Source organism: Natrix helvetica, assembly GCF_964273705.1.
Source record: "Natrix helvetica genome assembly, chromosome: 14".
Classification (NCBI taxonomy): Eukaryota; Metazoa; Chordata; class Lepidosauria; order Squamata; family Natricidae; genus Natrix; species Natrix helvetica.
Genome location: NC_138564.1, coordinates 136,319 through 156,091, shown reverse-complemented (window position 1 = coordinate 156,091; position 19,773 = coordinate 136,319). Strand labels below are relative to the sequence as shown.

At 40.2% G+C, this 19,773-nt stretch overlaps 1 protein-coding gene across 2 annotated transcripts in view; it reads right to left on the bottom strand.

Moving 5' to 3' along the window:
* Nucleotides 1–19,773, bottom strand: part of SMARCB1 (SWI/SNF related BAF chromatin remodeling complex subunit B1) — a 43,447-nt gene that overhangs the window by 606 nt on the left and 23,068 nt on the right. For both annotated transcript variants that reach the window (XM_081966190.1, XM_081966189.1), the window contains 5 exons: nt 16,546–16,683; nt 12,087–12,214; nt 10,699–10,865; nt 730–920; nt 206–337 (listed from right to left, as the gene is read on the bottom strand). In XM_081966190.1, the coding sequence (XP_081822316.1) occupies nt 206–337; nt 730–920; nt 10,699–10,865; nt 12,087–12,214; nt 16,546–16,683 (756 nt within the window). The remainder of the gene's footprint in view (nt 1–205; nt 338–729; nt 921–10,698; nt 10,866–12,086; nt 12,215–16,545; nt 16,684–19,773) is intronic.

Below are 19,773 nucleotides of genomic sequence, written 5' to 3'. Positions count from 1 at the left end.
CACCCAAAACTTTACCTGAAGACTCTGGGAAGTCTTCTGATCGTCAGAACTAGTTGACTTTAATTTTAAAATCTGTGAAACATCTGGGAATATCGGAAATTTTTCACTTGTATTTATTTGTTAAATTTATTTGCCAGATATCTCACAAGTACATTTGATCTCATGCAGAAAAAATAATAATTTCACGAGAAGCGGCAGGCGGTACCTTGTGTTCCGGTCTTGGTCTCGGATCTTCTTCTCCATCTCTGCATCAGTGAGGGTTTCAAGCAGAGGGCACCACTGGTCAGCATCCCCAGTGTTACGAATGGCAATCTCCACGGTCGGCAGGGGGTTCTCACTAACAGATGACATGAGAGAGAATCAAGGCTAACAAGGTCCTGAGCTCCAAAGGAGTACAGGGTCACATCCTTTTATTCTCAATCACACCCTATATGGACTGCCACATCCAGCAGAATTGGATCTGAAGTTAAGCAGACAAGTTGGCTTCAGATTGTGGAAGATACTTGGACTCCCAGATGAAAGGAAGCAGAGGTGCTGCATTACAGCCTCTTGCAGTCACAACAGCTGAACTCCACGTTGCAGGAGTGGGAAACCTGTGCCTCTCAGAACGTCTATTCCCAACAGTCTTGAGCAGCACAGCCAAAGGAAATATTCAGCAATACCTGGTGGTCTACAAATCGGCCATCCCTCAGATCCCCCCACTTGGGGACAGGATCAAAGCATAAATACCTGAAGGCATACGTCTTCTGATGCCAGCTCAGCTGCCCCCGGATGCTGTAAGCGATGGTGGTGACGAACTCACCACCCAGTCCTAGTTCTGAGCACAACTTCAGGGCAAACTTCTCAGGGGAATTCTCCTTCTCAGACATATCCCACTCAAACTGGTCCACCAAGGAAATGTTCCCCACATGAATGTTGAGCTAGAAGCAGAAGACACAGGTGAGGTCTTCATTTTTTGTATATCAAGCAAATGTGAATCTAGCCATCCCTCTCCATATCCTACAGAATATGAATATCAAAGAAATCGAGTGCTACAGTCTGAACTTCAACACAAGGCGTCCTTGCCTGCTAGCTGCCTTCCTCTGGAGAGCAACAAATTCCATGCTCCACCTGTTCCAGGACATGCAGAGATAAGCAGTAAAAAAAAAAAACCTCCAACAAAGAAATGGAATAGTACAGAGGTACCCAGAGATGTCATGCAAGGAAACTACTCGTTTGATGTCTCATCAGAATCTTCTTCATAGGACTTGCTTATAAAAATATATGTATCTCCATCTTTCAGAATAACATACAATTATAATACAAAGAAACTCATCTAACCAAACATAGCAATGCAATTGCAAAAGATAGCAGTTAACATATTAAAATAAAATATACACTGCTTATATACCAAAAACAGTAGCAGAAAAGTTAATTGATCTGCAGACTTTAGTAATGAAAATTGAGAAGCATAATGAAAAAATCAAACCTCTGCTTAAATATAAAGAAGACCGCATTAATGGCACCAGTTACAGCAATGACCCTTGGACCTGATAATGAAGATGTTGAAATGATGGAGAGCTTCTGCCTTTTAGGACTTTCAACAGTAAAAGAACCAGCAGTCAAAAAATGCACTGCACTCTTACAGTGATATGGCCGGCCACCTGACATGCCCAGAGAATCTCCTCTGTCTGGACTGTCATTTTTCCAACTTAACAGAAGGAACAGACTTTCCTTTCACTTCTCTGATTCTCCTGGGTTAGGGAGATCCTAGAGTCCTCCGATAAGCAACGGTCTGCAAGTAGTTTCAGAAGGTGTGCTATGAAGCAGTTGGGGAGGGGGGGGGAGGCAGGGCTACAATCATTTTCAAAGGGGCAATAAGTCGTGCCTTATTTCTTAACTAATTTAGGAGACTATTATCTTTATTAGCTAAAAGAGACTCTCTTTAGTCACAGCCTTTTTGAAGCTCTGAACCATTTTTGAGACTTTCTTATTGTTAAATGACAAGGAAGAGGGTTGTGGAGGCAGCTAAAATAAGGATGTGGAGTATTTTTTTAAAAAAATGGTGGAGAAACATAAGGATAAAAGTTGTGGTTTAATTTTACTATTTTTAAAATAATTTGTAGCCCTTGATTGCTTTTTTTTATAATTTTTTTTTCAAAACAAACACAACACATAAAATCTTCCTTTTTTGCATACTGTAGAAAGTGTATCAGTTGGTTACAAAAGGCTTTCGTGCATCTCTTCCACAGTCATCAAGCATAATTCATATTAACTCAAGTGTTTTAACTCAGATATTTATACATGTTACCATCACCATACCTCCATTTACATTTGACTATAATTGTTTAAACATCCTTCATCATAAAATATACCAAAATTTAATACATAACCACATACTAGCATTTCACTTACTATTTCTAAAATCCTCCAATAACACTGAATCCTTATGTCCTATTCTAGCTAAACATCCATAATATTCAATAATAAAATTTTCTAATCCTTCTTTCCAAATCTTTATTTGCAATTTACATTCAATTTGCCTATATATACCTTATTCTCATTATCACTCCTTTATTTAACTATATCGTATATCATTACATTTTCCCCCTAATATTCAAAACTTAACTATATCTAACTTAGTTCTTTTTATTTATTTATTTATTAATCTTTATATATAATCCAAGACAGTTTCTAATCTTCCTTTCATGGGTACCATTCAATATTCATATCCCATTATTGCTTATCATGACACTACACATAGTATACATTATTATCATTATCAATTATTTGTTTAACTATATCTATTATCACTAAATTTCACTAGGTTTAGCTAGTTTTAAGTTATACTCTTCCATCTATCAACCTGTATCTTTCCAGTAACAATCTCATATCTTCTGCTGTTTGTAGTTATCAGTCCTCTTATCTTTTCTTTAATCAACTTTGTATGGACTCCTCTTAGCAGCTCTTTGCTTATACAGTCTCTCTTGTAATTTCAATGCCCTTCTTCTGTTTCTTTAATCACCTTATCTTTGATTGTCAGTGGTGTTATCAAAACTATTGCTAAAAACATTCTCTCTTTAGGTCCATAAATTCTTTTATTTTTTTCTTCTTCTGTATCTTGCCATCTGTAGTAAGTTTCCCCTCCATTTAATTCCTCTTTCAATATTCCACTCTTTCCATTTTCACAGACGAACCAATCACCATAAATATCAGCAGTTTTAGTTTCTTTATATTCATTTTCCTCTTCATTTTTTTTGAATTTTAACTGCCACTTTCTCCATTTGATGAACATCTTCAACTTCCCCGTCATATTTTGCTGTTAAATGGAGTAAGTCATCCAACTTCTTCTCAATTCTCTCACTTGTATTTGATAATTTCTGTATTTCTGAAAATATCTTTTGCAGACTTAAAGCCTCTTTCTCCTGCTGGGATAGCGCCATTGTTTTCAACTATGTAAACATTATTATTCTAACTTAGTAGCTTTTAATCACCTCTCTCTGGTTATAAATACTTCAAAGGAGCATCTGTGTCTTCTTATCGCTTTCTGTAAACAAGCAATAAGACCTTGAGGTGCCAGCCCGATAGTCCATGAAAAAAAGTAAACGTGTTTCGGTTCCAATACTCAAAGCCTAGTGTTAGTTACAATGTTGCAAGTTTTTTTTAAAAAAGTCTTTTTTGTATTTCAAGTTGAAAAGAAAATCCAATTCTTAAATGAGTTAGAAAAACACCCACAGTAATGACAGACGAGAGTTTTAGACCATAGGTTATGGAGAGTAATGAAAAAAAAAATAGAAGAAAGCTTAGTCCGTTCGTTTTTAAGGTCTTACATAAATTCTGTCCGTGAAGATAGCACTGAAAGGAAAAGATAACCCCCTGGAAAAACCATTCCAGATTTAATTCCGCCGCTTATTTCTTCTGTTCTCCAGTTTGAATTTATTTTAAGTTTTTTATAGGCAGTCACGCTTAAAACAATAAAATTTCCTCAACAGCTGGAAACACTTTCTCTTTCCATACTCTTCCGTTTTGGAGCCTCCCTGACTTTGTCAGCCTTGGCTGGATTTTTTGTCACCGGCTTGAAGACTTTCTCTTGGATCAATCAGGGACTTTGCGATGTCCCTGAGATCAGCAAGACGTATTCTTCCTGTTCACCGTGTCTGCGGGACGGTTTAGGTCCATTTGGACCACCCAGTGGCAAAAGTGTCAACTGAGATCTCAGAACATTGAGACTGCATGTTGTATCGTCGGGACTTCGGCCTCGCCTCTCAGCCCTGGATTGCTTTGTTGTAGGTGATTGAAATTTTCTAATTTTCATGAACTCTGGCCAGGAAAAGGAATATATAAATAAATAAATATTTGACTACTAGAGGGAGCTACAAAAATGCTTAATCCTGAGCTTGAGTCTGTCATCAGGAAAATCTTTGAAAGCTCCATACAGAAAATCACCTATACCAGAGGTAGCATTCAGCCAGTTCTGACAGGTTCTAGAGTAGTTCAGAGAACTGGCAAATAGGCTTGCCCTGCCTCCACTGTCCCCCAGCTGATCTTCTTTTGTTGCCCTGAACAGGAGAACGGAGCTGGAAAGCAGATTAGTGGGATGGGGTGGGGAGGGAATGGGGATTTTGCAGTATCCTTCCCCTGCCAAGCCCACAAAGCCACACCCACAGAAACAGTAGTAAAAAAATTTGAATCCCACCACTGCCCATAAACCAGCTAGGGACTAAAGATACAAATCATACAGATGATATTAAAAACAAGAGATACAATTAGATGTAGAAAATTATTACCCCTTTGTTTATCAGTATCAATAAATACTGGACAATGCAAATAACTAATTTTGGAATACAAATCATACACTATTAAGATGGTATAAATATAACCTTGCCAGTGCTATTGAAACAAGAGTGTCAAGTACATTCACAATTTTTAAAAGGTCAAGCTTGGGATACTAACAAGGTTGAGAATCCTTTGAGAAAAAAAGATAGACATCTCAGAGATCTTTTATTCTATGAGGAAGGGTTTCAAGTTAATCTACAATTTTTAACAGAACTTTGGGACTTTTTTAATAGATATTAACAAGGCTGAGAATTTCTTGAAGAAGAGAGACGATAGATATTCCTGAAAATAAAAACTTTATTCTACAAAGATAAGTTGGAGGTACTGACTTAAATGTAATGACTTAATTAGTTAGGATGGATTTTTATAAGTTTGATATATGTTTTGAAAGAAAGCTCTAAGACCGATACTGTAGTTTCCTGAAAACAAGGCAGGGTCTTATTTTCTTTTGACCCCCAAAATAAGCACTTGGCCTTATTATCGGGGAGGTCTTATTATTTTTGAAGTGCAGGAGGTGGTAAGCGTGGTCACCTCATGGGTGCTGCTGTGTGGCAATTTTGGGGAGGCAGGCTTATTTTCAAGGGAGGGCTTATTTTTGCACATGCTCTCAAAAACCTGATTGGGCTTATTATCCAGGGAGGCCTTATTTTCAGGGAAATAGGGTAGTATTTATAAAATGAGTTTGAAAATGTATGTTTTCTGTCCTTCTATGTAATGCTGAATAATCTCCAAAGTTTGTAAAATATTATTGATCAAATTTAAAAATAACACACAGACTTTGGGGTTAAAAAAATGAAATAATATAGGGAATTCTTTTAATATAAATGACAGTTTATAAAGATTAATTAAACAGAAGCATATACTATTCCCAAACTAGGAGAGGCAGAGATGGTTAAATTGACATTTTTATCCAAAGAGAATATATTTTTGTTTTAATTTGGAAAATGCTTCCAAATTTTGTGCTTTCAAAAGAAAAAAAAATGAAATTGATTTCGTTTTTGCCGATTAGGTAGGTTTGTTGTCATAGAAAGGACGAATATATATTTGTGTGTAAAAGTAAAAAATTGAAGTTGCAATGCTGTGCTAAAGAGAGTTGGGAGTCAGTGCCTTTTTCTTTCTTTTTCCCTCTTTCTACCATATTTGCCCTTTTTCTCTCCCACACCCAGTTTTCTATTACTTATTAAAATTTATCTTTTTCCTTAAATCTTTATTATGGTCAAAGACCAGCAATACACATTACTTTTTACAATATTTTTAAAAGTACTGACATTAAAATATAATTAAAAAGTATTGACGTTAAAAGTGGATAATAACATACATGTTCTCAAATTGTTTGGGTCACTCCCTGGTTTACCTGGGTGCAAAACCAATAAGTATGGGAGTAAATATAATGGTCCAGAAATTGTTAGAGATATGTCCAAGTAATTGGTACAAGATGACAACTATTTTTTTTCTCGTGGACATTGCAGCAACACAGAACTTTGCCACTGCATACGTGGTAGCCGGGTTTGTGTCCTGGAGGAGAAAACCTAGATAAAAGGTACAGAAGCATTCAGGCCTGCACAGACACTGTGTAACAGTTTCTTTCCACAAGCCATTAGACTCCTCAACACTCTCTAAGTTCTTAGATTTAGAGCTATGTGTAGTTCTGTGTGCTGCTCTTTTTCTTTTTATCTATGTTGTCTGATGTAGCACCTTGGTCCTGGGGAAACTTTGTTTCGTTTCACTGTGTACTGTACTGTATATTGTTGAAATGACAATAAAACCTACTTGATAAATATTGTCTGCCCTCCCTGGCAATCTCTCTAAGGGGAGAATATGTGCAGATCTACAAACTCTGTATAGCTCACAGTGTAATAGAACATGTGAGATACCTTCCACTTCTCCTTTACCACATATACTAACCTGTTCTGCTATTGGTGTTCTCTTATACCTGCCCTGGAGGAGTGCTGAAGGAAGAATGTTAAATCTGGCTCTGAAGAAAGCTATTCTTCGTTTTGGGAAGTTCAGGTCATTTAGATATCTTGCCGATTCCCACACACCCTGTTTGATTCTGTCCCTACTGTGGAGAGGCAACCTATTTAGTTCTTCTTGGAACTCCATGTCCTTCATTCTATTGCTTACTACTTGCTTTGCTTGATCAAAGCCTAGAGACATTAAGAATACCGGTGAGAGTCCATAAGAGCCCAGCTTGTGATCAATTGCCTATTTCCAGGGGGAGGGGAAATTGTCAGTCAACACTAGTGTGGACAGTCCCTCTGGAAAGAAATGCATTTTAAGCCAATGAATGATCATCATTTTCCAGGCTCTTACCTGAATTTGAGTCATGCCTGTCTCAATTCTTAACTGGGCATTTGGAGTTCCTTTGGGTGCAGCTAAGATGGCTTGCAAGAATTTGGTTTGTATGGTTTCTAGCAAGTCTCTCTTTGCAAGGATTCCTGTTTGTGCCCCATATAGAATTTGTGCCAATGTTTTGGCCTCGAAAAGTTTTAATGCAGCAAGTACTAACTGATCTCTACCTGTGTAAAAGAAATGTTTAATTGTGTTTGAGGACCTATTGGCTGCTTGCAATGTGTGATCCAGGTGTGCCTTCCATGTCCCTTGCGAGTGGAAAACCACCCTAAGGTATCTATTTATTTATTTATTTATTTATTTATATTTGGTGCTTCTAGACCGCCCCCTCTCCCAGAAGGGACCCGGGGCGGTGTACAGTCCATAGAGAATATCACAAAATACAATAAAAAAGTGAAATATGTAGTTTGGAGGAGGTTAAAATGCAATTAAAAGAACTGTACAAAGCTAATATAAATATAAATTTTAAATCCCTAAAACAGACACAACAAATTAAAAAACCCCTAAGATAGCCAGATAATAATACATTTGCCAGGAGGGACAGATTGTAATTATGCCAGGCCTGCTAATCGGAACAGGTGAGTCTTCAATTTTTGCCGGAAGGAGCGGAGGTCAGAAGTGGTTCTAATGTCGGGGGGGAGGTCATTCCAGAGGGTTGGGCCCATCACAGAGAAGGCCCTACTCCTTGGTGTCGCCCGTTGGCATTGCCTAGTGGACGGCACCAGGAGAAGTCCCTCCCTGTGTGAGCGAATTGGCCGCAGGGATGTATGTGGGAGGATGCGATCCCGCAAGTAACTAGGTCCCGTGCCATGGAGCGCTTTAAAGATGGTAATCAGCACCTTGAAACGCACCCGAAAAACCACAGGTAGCCAGTGCAGCTCGCGCAGGAGAGGTGTTACGTGGGAGTACCTCGTACTCCCCATCACAGCCCGCGCGGCTGCGTTCTGAACTAACTGCAGTCTCCGGGCGCGTCCCAAGGGCAGCCCCATGTAGAGAGCGTTGCAGTAATCCAGGCGGGACGTCACCAGCGCATGAGTGACCGTGCGTAGGGCATCCCGGTCCAGTAGGGGGCGCAATTGGCGCACCAGGCGAACCTGGTGGAACGCCCCCCTCGCCACGGCTGCCACATGGTCATCCATTGACAACCGGGCATCAAGGAGGACGCCCAAATTGCGCGCCCGTTCCACAGGGGGCAATTGTTCGCCCCCTATGGCCAGCGATGGAATCAGCTGGCTGAACCGAGGTGCCGGTAGCCACAGCCACTCGGTCTTGGAGGGGTTGAGTTTAAGTCTGTTGTCCCCCATCCAGACCCAGACGGCTTCCAAGCACCGGGACATCACTTCGACAGCCTCGTTGGGGTGGTTTGGGGTTGAAATATACAGCTGAGTATCATCAGCGTAGAGGTCATACTCAACCCCAAAACCACGGATGATCTCACCCAGCGGCTTCACATATGTGTTGAACAGGAGAGGCGAGAGGACCGACCCCTGTGGCATTCCACAAGTGAACATCTAAATGTTCTAACCTGTTCCAAACTATATCCTTCTATTTTCCAGGAGTATTGGCTAGGTCTTTTAGCAAAAACTAAAATTTTTGATTTATCAAAGTTAAGGACCAGCTTGTTTTGCCTGCAATAGCCAAGTGTTGCTCTAATTGCTCTCTTCAGCCCACTAGGGGTTTGTGAAATAGCGGCATCATCAGCATATAAGAGAATTGGAACTTTGCGTTGTGCTAGGTTAGGAGAATGGAAATCAGGGTTCTGTAAGAGATCAATCAATGGATTGATATAGAAGTTAAAGAGGGAGGGGGACAGGATGCAACCCTGCCGTACCCCTTTTTGTACCCTTACTGGGCCAGTTAAACTCCCTTGGGGATTGCACCTCACTTTCAAGATGGAAATGGCATACAATTTTTGTATGAGGAAGAGGAGGCGTTTATCAATAGTGGTGTATTTTAATTTCTCCCTGAGGGTGATCCTGGATATTGAATCAAAGGCCTGCTTAAAATCAAGGAAGGCCACAAAAAGAGAGGATTTTTTTAATATGTGTATTTTTGTACTAAATGGTGGAGAAAATTTATCTTTATATTTTATACTTTGATACACTCATAAAATGTATTATTTAAAAAAAACACTGCACGGTGGCACTTGGAAGAGTAGGAATGAAAGCCCTGGATTCAGATGCTGGGATGTGTCTGTGCTAATAGTCCTTAATTTACGACCACATTGGCATTAGAATTTGCCCTGTTAAGCGATATGGTCGCAAAGCAGGATGTCACATGACCACATTCACAATCCTGGCACTTCCCATTACAACACTCTATGAACATGGAAACTGGACTTTGAAGAAGCGGGACAGAAACAATATTGACGGTTTGGAACTTTGGAACTGCAGAAAATTCCTGAGGATACAATGAACAGCCAAGAAAACAAAACAGATTGAACAAATCAATGCGGAGTTTCCAATTGAGATGCAAATGACCAGGCTCAAGTTACAGGAAGTCCTCAAATTACAACCACTGAAGTTACAGTGGCACTGAAAAAAGTGACTTATGAACAGTCCTTGCACTTATGACCATTGCATCGTTCCTAAAATCATATTATCAAAATTCAGGCATTTGAAAGCCAGCATCTATTTATGATGGTTGCAGTGTCCTGGGTCACATGTTGACCACTTGCAATCTTCCCAATTGGCTTCTGAGAAGCAAAGTGGGGGAAGGAGGATTTCTTTAATGACATGTGATTTGCTTAATCCAAAATCAATGGGACGCACGTGACCATTGTCTTGCCTAGCAGTGGAAATTCTAGTGCAAATTGTGGTTGTAGGTCAAGGACTTATATGTATCATATTGTGAACACATTATGTTAAAACCGAGCTCTCAGAGAATCAAAATATGTTCCTCTACAGTAAGATGGGACAGTTGATGGAAAAAGACAGTAGACCTGACATTGTTAGCAGAACTGCTGTGGAGCAGCATATGGTCTGTACAAGGAAAGACTGAGGACAGATGGGAACAAAGCTGCTCTTCGTCAGAGGGGGCTTCTGAAGTCATATATGGAAGCATAAAAACAGGGAATAGGCTCCAAAAGAAGCATGTGGTGAAGCAAAACCAAACAACAGAAACAGAACTAATGAGCAATGAATGAATGTGTATGCAGAAAGAAGTATGCTGAATGACTTCATCATACAGATAAAAACAAATGAGTAGAATACAAAACCAATAAACAAATGACTAAACGGATGAGAGAAAGGCAAAGACCGTGCCTTTTGTCAGAGGTAATGTACTCTCTCAAAAAGAGAGGCGAGAAGTTAAATCATTGGTGTACAAATGTGTTGGAGGCAAGAATGGCTTTCAAAGACAGAAAATCACAGAGAGATGTAATAAATGGTGTGGGGAAAAACTTGCTGCATGTCCTTTTTTCCGGTCTCCAGCCTTTGTTTTGCTTTTTTCTATGCTCTCCATCACTTGACCTTTTCTTCACAAGCCAGAAAAGCTTTGCAGGACTTTCCCCGCTGCCTCCCCTCTCCTTGCCTTAATGATGACTCGCTGATCTGACTGGTCCTCCAGGATGCTATCGGTAGGGTACGACTCAATTTGCTGTCGGATTGCAGATGCGATCGCAGGAACAAAAGTGAGGGGATTTAAATCCAAGTCATCACAGAGAATCTCTGAAAACATTTCTGGAGTCATCAGTTTTTCTGATGGAAACAAAAACTTGTGTTATTAGGAAAATGCCACAACAACATTTGCCTCTGAGTGATAAATACTCTAAAGCAGGAGTGAAACGCTCTGAAGTCTGCTAACAGTTCGCTTTGTGGGATGCACACAAGCACTAAGAAGCTTTTTCCGAGTCTGCAAAAGTAAGTAGAACAGAGGGGGAATGGGGGGGGGGGGGGGACACAGCTCTGCCGCACGATTTACATTCACTTTACATTCACAGGATTTTCTGCTTTCTAACAAATATAAACCGTGAAGCACAGCTGATTGTCGCACAGCTGATCATCGGAACTTTTAAAAAACTTTTTGAAAACTTTTTTTTACTTCCGGTTCAGGCGAATAGGTAATAAAAAATGCTTTAAAAAAGCTTTTTAAAAAGGTTCCGATGATCAGCTGTGACAATCAGCTGTGCCACGCAATCCTCAGAACCTTTTTTTTTACTTTTTAAAAGCATTTTGTAGTAAAAAAAAAAAAGCTTTAGAAAAGTTTTTAAAAGGCTGTGCTGATCGGCACAGCTGGTTGTCACAGCTGATCATCAGAACCATTTATTTTACTTTTTAAAGGATTTCTTTACTATCAGTTCGGGTGAATAGGTAGTAAAAAATGCTTTAAAAAGTTTTTTAAAAAGGTTCCGACTAAAGCACTTTTTTCAGGCTACAAGAAAAACTGTTTTAATCGGTTCTCTTTAATCAGTTCACGGAATAACTTAAAATACAGTATACACAATATATTCACAGGCAAAAGGGGACTTTCAAAACACAGTTCTATGAAGCTTTCGCTTCTGATTAACAAAATCAAGACTGTACACAGGAGTGTAAAAAAGCACCATCTAAGTGTTGTGAGTTCAAGCACCTGCTGCAGTTGCCTTATTGAGGACCCTAAGATAAATCTCTGTGCTGCTTTGGATGTGGCCAATTTATGCTAATGGTTTAACTCCATAGCCTTTTCTGAGCATGCTGATTGGTGCACAGTTAATAAGAAAATATTTTCTGGTTTACCGATTTACCTGAAAAGGTCAAAACCCTTTATAAAACTGCTGCATTTTCTGTTCACAGTTAAAAAAACTCAAGTGTGTACACATTCCAATCTGAAGTTAAGAATAAGCAAGATATATTTTTAGGGAAAAGCCATATTTGTTCATGAACGTTTCCAATGCCTGGAATCAGGATGGTTAGATCGTTTGCATATCTTTCTTTACAAACCATTCATATTCCATGTAAAAGCGTCTCTCAGTTTCTGCCCATCGATTTCCATGTCCAGCCGGATTGGGACCAGCACCTCTGGTTGTGAGGCGTTTTCGTGGATCACTGCTGGGTCATGGTCATCAAAGCTGGGAAAAAATAGTAGAACCGTCATTGAATTAGACACAGCAGACATCAGGGGCAAGGGAGGGCAGATTCAAGGAGCAAGAATTAGGTGGGCTCCAGGGAAGATTCTACCCTTGAAGGAGAAGGAACTGCAAGGCATGCTCATCCTTTCGAAGGGAGAGCAGTTACTTCTCTGGCATATTCTTTCTGTTAATTTTCTTAGTTTATTTAAGATTACTACTACTATATGTTTGGTAAAACACCATTAGTGCAGTTAATCACATACGATTAAGAGTATTTTTCACCAGATATATTAGAACCCTCCTATTATGATGCCATAAGGAGCTAGCCATAAATGTCCACTCTCTCATTTTTGATTTGATTTTAGAACCACTGGCTAAGAAAAGAAGATTGAATATCAACTACCATAAGTTATTATTATAAACTGATAACATTTTGTGCCTTACTGACAAGTATTGATGGCTTTTTAAATCAACATTTATAGATGGAAATACTCTTTAAGAGTAGATTATTCTCTTAATTAGGAGTAATATTCTTTTTTTTTAAAGAATTTTTTTATTTTTGGTTAAACAGACAAACATAACACAGAAAAAAAAACATCTTTCATTGCATATTGTAGAAGTGTGTCAATTGGTTACAAATAACTTCCGTGCATCTCTTCCATAGTCATTACTTATAGCTCATATCACATTGTATATTTTAAATCAAAAATCTTTATAAAATCTTTAAAAATCTTTACTATCAACATCCCACAATTCTCATTTGACTATAATTGTTTTAACGTCCTTTTGCATGAAATAATCCAAAATTAAAAACAAAGCCACATAATGACATTTCATTAATTATTTCTAATATCATCCACTAACATTACACCTTTATAACATGTTCTAAGTAAGAATTAATTATGATTGATAACAAAATTTCTAATCCTCTATTCCAAGTCGCTGTTTACTATTTGTATCCCAATACCTTTTATTGAGCCAGTATACAGTATATTGAGCCATGGATCTATACTAGTCTCCCTTTATTTATTTATCAGCACAAATACAACACAAATATAAAAAGGCAACATTAAAAATAAAAATATGGTTTTCTGCCTGGATAGTTTTCTGTGATGAGCCGAAGGACAGAAAGAGGGAGTGGTGAGCTTCCTCCCATATTTGGGCATACCAGGGGTTGTAACACACCCACACACACACACACACACATATATAATGTTAACTATACCCCTTGTCATTTCATTATTATTATAATTATTTATTAATAGAAATTCATTCATTAATTATATCAAGTTTCCTCTCTTCAAACCAACACATGTGTGTACCTTGTTATCATTATCAATTATTTATTTAACATATCACTCTAAAGATTACTAAATTACTAATCACTAATTATATTGTAGAAGTGTGTCGATTGGTCACAAATAACTTTCATGCATCTCTTCCACAGTCATTACTCATAATTCAAATCACATTATGTATTTTAAATCAAAAATCTTTATATACCTTACATCAACGTACCACATTTCTCATTTGACCGTGGTTGTTTTAACATCTTTTTGAATGAAATAGTCCAAAATTAAAAACACAACCACATAGTAGCATTTCATTAATTATTTCTAATATCATCTCATAACATTACCCCTTTATCGCATGCTCTAAGTAAAAATTAATTATGTTTGATAACAAGGTTTCTAATCCTCCTTTCCAAATCGCTGTTTACAATTTATATCCCAATTCCTTTTATTAAGCGAGTACATATATATATATAGATAGATATTGTTCACTATATCCCTTGTCATTTCATTGTTATTGTTATTATTTAACAGAAATTCATTCGCTAATTATATCAAATTTCCTCTCATCAAACCAACACATATATGTACCTTATTATCCTTATCAATTATTTATTTAACATAGCACTCTAGAGATTACTAAATTACTAATCACTACTTATATTGTAGAAGTGTGTCGATTGGTCACAAATAACTTTCATGCATCTCTTCCAGTCATTATTTATAATTCAAATCACATTATGTATTTTAAATCAAAAATCTTTATATATCAACATACCACACTTCTCATTTGACTGTGGTTGTTTTAACATCCTTTTGCATGAAATAGTCCAAAATTAAAAACACAACCACATAGCATTTCATTAATTATTTCTAATATATTAACAGAAATTCATTCGCTAATTATAACAAATTTCCTCTCATCAAACCAACACATATATGTACCTTATTATCCTTATCAATTATTTATTTAACATAGCACTCTAGAGATTACTAAATTACTGATCACTAATTACTAAAATTAACTAATTCTTTATTATCCTTTCCATAATAAGACAGTCTTATTTCTTTTGTCATTTGTGGAATTGATCTATTTATTTCCTTAATAAAATTTTTGTGGACTTCTCTCCGCAGCTTGTTGCTTGTAGCATCACTTAAGTAATCTCGATGCCCTCCATCTGCTATTTTAATCAGCTTATCTTTGGTTATCAATTGTGCTTCTGAGAAATTTTCTCTCCATTGTTTTTCCTCTTTTTTCTTCTTCTGTGCCTTGAAATCTGGGGTAGAGTTCCTGTCAATCTAATTCCCTTTTCCATACTCCCCTTTTCCCACTTTCAACCACGTTCACTCCATTGGTAAAGTAATCAGTTGTCTTGTCTTTATAATCATTTTCCCCTTCAGTTTTTGGGACTCTGACCCCATCATTTTTTGCTATTATAAACTCTATTTTTTCCATCTTCTTCTCAATTCTCTCTGTTATTTCTAATAAATTTTGAATTCTGGCCAAGATGTTTTGCAAAGTTATTGTTTCTTTTGAATATTGTGCCATTTTGGCAAGCTGGTAGATACTGCCACTCTGGCTTTCAATATTAAATTATTATATTAAATTAGCTTAAACGCAAGTTCATTTATGATCTTCAAAAAAGGTTCTGTTTCTTTTTCTCTCCCACTGCCAGTAAGACTCTCAAAGTGCACCTGTAAAAACAATTCGTGCCCTTGCTTCTTATCACTTTCTATAAACACGTTGCCAAGCCTCGAGATACAAGGTCAGTGAGATCAAAAGGAAAAGGGAAAGTGCATTGTTTCAAAAACTCAAGCCTCCAGCCTCCAAGTGGCAGTATTGCTTCCCACTCTCTAACGTTATTTCAAAAGAACCAGAGTTCTGAAATGGAATTCATGGAATTAATAGCAAGTAATAAAAGTCCTCGTTGAAATAAAAAAGACTTTAATCCATAGATTAAAAAATAAAAATAAAAAAATAGAAGAAAAACTGATCCGTTCTCTTTAAAAAGAAAAAAAAAAGTTGCGAGCACTTCAATCCACAAAGTAAAATTACAAAGAAAAAGAAACACACTATCCAAAGCAATCCAATATAAATTAATTTCGCCGCTTATTTTCTTCTACTTTCGGATTTAATTTAACTTTAAAAAAAATTTGGGCAGTCTTTTCCAAAAGACTCACCAGATGGACACACTTTCTCTTTCTGCTTCCCTTCCGTTCCGGAGCCGAACCAACTTCATCAGCCTGGGGCTGGACTTTATGTCGCTGGCTTGAAGAACTTCTCTTGGATCGATCAAGGACTTTGCGGTGTCCCTGAGATCAGCAAGACGTATTCTTCCTGTTCACCTTCTCTACGGGACGGTTTAGGTCCGATTGGACCATCCAGCGGCAAAAGTATCGGCAGCGGTCTCAGAGCATCGAGACCGCACGTCTGTATCGTCGCATCATTGGCTCCTCCTTCCAAGTAATATTCTTCTTGTTAGTTCTAAAGTTGCTGTAGATACACATGGGCTTAGCATTTTGCTTCATCCCATTTAAATATATTTTAGTTTCAGCCTGGGTCCTGGGGTGGGGGGGATTTGGGGATACTTTCAATATGTAACTTTTGCACCTTTTGCTTCAGATCTTGCTTTTTTTTGTTGCTATCATTTCAAACTCAGTAAAAAGTACCTCTTCTCTGAAAACTTCGAGTTGAGGGTTTTCTTTCGGGTTTTGAACAGAGGCATGCCTGACACATGTAATCTTATATATATGAAATCTAACTATTATATGTCATTATGAGTTTAAAAGCTAAATATTTTTCCATTTGAAAAAGCTTAGTCTCTAGTTGATGCAAAAACTTTGCACACCAACAAATCTGGTACCTCTCCAAAATGGAAGTATTTGGTATGGTTTGTATACCAACATCTCACCTTTTTCTACATAACTACACTTCTTTTTCATGTAAAAACCCATTTATGGGATGCTGAAATGAGCATTCAGACTTCTGCAGTCCAGTACTACACTCCCAACCAATTTGCCCCAAATTGTTATGCTCACCAGAGTGGGAACGTTCTCTTCTTGTCTCGGCCCAGGCGGTTTCTGTTAATGGTGGTTGAGCAGGGCACAGCATCCAGATGATGGGAGCTATTGGGAAGAGTTGGAACCCACTGGCTGTTTCTTTTGGCCTTCTGTTCCCTTGAAGAGAAAAGCGCTCATGAAGAGGAAAAAGTACACATTCTTTAAAATGACCATTGTCTTACCTGAAGGGTCGTTTTCAGGGCGCTGCAAAGGAGAGTCCAAGCAAGGGTTAAATACAGCCAATCTGCCCAGAACTGAATTGAAACTTTAAATCATGCCTCTGGTGCTGATTATCTTCAGATTTTTTCAATGAAGACGTGGACTGTTGCACGCTGAGAAGTCCAACAATGGAAACAAATCCAACAAGGAAATAAATCAACTGGAACCGTAAATATTTGAACTGTCACCAGTGGAACCAGACCCCAGGGTGGGGTGGACTCTCCTTCGCAGCGCCCTGAAAACGACCCTTCGGGTAAGACAATGGTCATTTTCCAGGGCGCTGCTCTGGAGAGTCCGAGCAAGGGGCATGCCCAAGCTAATTGTCACTAGGGCAGGAAGCAGCAGCATTCAGGGTCTCTACCCTGGTGTGAATGCCCTGTAGAACTCGCCTCCCGAATGCCCCTTCTGCTGATGCAAAGCTGTCCAACTTATAATTTCGGACAAACGGAGACAACGAAGTCCAGCTAGCCACCTTGCAAATTTCCTCAATCGGTGTCTGGGTCGCCCAGGCAACAGTGGTGGAGGAGCTCCTAGTCGAATGTGCTGTTATGTGGTTAGGCACAGGTTTGGACTGCACCCGCCAATCGTAGAGGAGGACACTTTCCTGTCCTGGGATGCCGGCTGGAATGGTATGAAAAGCGATTCAGAGCGTCGAAACCCCACTGTGCACTTGATGTACCTGCGAAGCGTCCTGCGCACATCTAGTAAGTGCCAGCGTTTCTCACTCGGATGTCTAGGATGCGGACAAAAGCCGGGAGAACTACCTCCTGTGCGCGGTGGAACCAGGAGATAATCTTGGGGATGAATGACGGGTCTAGTCTGAGAACTACCCTGTCTTGTCGAATCAAGTATAAGTCTCTCTGACGGACAGGGCAGCCAGCTTCGGAATACGCCGTGCCGAGGTGATGGTGATCAAGAAGGCTGTCTTAAATGTCAGATGTTTAAGACTGGCAGTCTTGAGTGGTTCAAACGAGGGGCCGATGAGGGCACGTAGAACCACGTTGAGGCCCCAAGATGGATATCTGTGAACCACTGGGGAGTCAGGTTAGTTGCGCCTCTGAGAAAACTGCGAATGGTAGGATGATGGCCGAGCGAGGAATGAACGTCTGGAGCCAGAATGGTGGAAATTGCGGCCACCTGACACAGTAGTGTTAGACACCAGGCACTTGTCCAATCCATCTTGTAGGAAGTCCAGAATGACAGGGATTGAGGCTGAGGAGGCGGAAGACCCACAAGCAGTACACCAGTTGGCGAACACTCTCTAGGTAGCGTCATAGATCCGGGTTGTGGACGGACGCCTGGACGCTTGGATGGTGCAGATCACTTTGGCCGAGAAACTGCCTCTGCTCAGGAGATCCCTCTCAAGTGCCAAACAGTTAGTTGCAGTCACTGGGGCTCTGGGTGTTGAAGTGCCCCCTGGCTGAGAGAGATCTCCTGCGGTGGGATCCACCAAGGTGGTTCGACAGAGAGGCTCACCAGGTCCACAAACCAGGTTCTCCTGGGCCAGAACGGTGCCACCAGCAGTATCTCCGCTGCCTCTGACAGGATCTTCCGGATGACTCTGAGAAGTAGAGGTAACGGTGGGAAGGCGTACAGCAGTCCCCGCGGCCAAGGGCAGTGCAAGGCATTGACTCCCTCGGCACGTGGGTCGTGGAACCTCGTGAAGAAACTTGGGAGGTGCGTGTTGGATGCGGTTGCAAACAGCTCTACCTGCGGGCAGCCGAATCTCTGGGATAATTGCTGGAACAGGTGCGGATGCAGGCACTGCTCCGAGTGGTCGACCGTGGCTCTGCTCAGCCAGTCCGCCTGAGTGTTGGTCGTGCCCGAAATATGTTTCACCTGTAGGGACAGGAGGTGTTTCTCCGCCCACCGCCCTAGGACATCGGCCTCTGACATCAGGGATCTGGAACGAGTGCCCCCTTGGCGGTTGATGTATGCCTTTGTCGCAACATTGCCCGTCAGTACCCTCACGTGACACCCCTGTATGCTGGTCTAGAAATGAAGGAGGGCCAACCTGACTGCCCTCAGCTCTAGTCAGTTGATGCTGTGAGCAGCCTTGGAAGGAGACCACCTGCCCTGCGCCAGTTTACTGTGGCAATGAGCTCCCCAGCAGTACAGGCTGGCGTCCGTTGTGATGGTGAGACGGACCGGTTCTTTGAAGAGGGAACCCTTCGTCAGGGCAGGGGACAGCCACCACCTGAGGGAACGCTGTACCTCCAAGGATACCGGGATTAGCCTCGTCGAACTGCTTTCATTGGCCCTTTGGTAAGGGAGCAGGAGCCACTGGAGTGGGCGGGAGTGGAGTCTTGCCCATGGCACGATTTATTTATTTATTTATTATTCATGCTTCTAGACCGCCCCCTCTCCCAAAAGGGACTCGAGGCGGTGTACAGTCCATGCAAAATATATCAAGATACAATAAAAATTGAATATGTACAGTTGGAATGGAGGAGGTTAAAAATGGAATTAAAAGAACTGTACAAAGCAATATATATAAATATAGGATTTTGAACCCCTAAAACACACACAATAAGTTAAAAACAATACCCCTAAAATAACCAGTTAATACATTTGCCAGGAGGGACAGGAGGGACAGTGGATGGATAGGCACAAGATCATTTTGCCTAGTAGCTGAGACAGCTGAACGACCTTGGCCAGGGGCGACTGCTGCACTTGTGCGACCTTCTCCCTGTGGCTCGTTACCCGTTCCTGAGATAGGAAGACCCAGCAGGAGACAGTGTCGATGATGGCCCCTAGATGCTGTAGTCTGGTTGTCGGAAGAAGATGACTTTTCTCCAGGTTTATGGAGAACCCGTGGTCTTGAAGCACCTGTATGGTGTATTCCAGGTCTCAGGTCGCCTGTTGGTGGGATGACAACTGGATGAGGACATCGTCCAGGTAGCAGTGCAGTCTTATTGGATGGGATCTGAGGAAGGCCGCCACAGCTGCGAGGATTTTCGTATATGTCCTGGGGACCGATGATAGGCC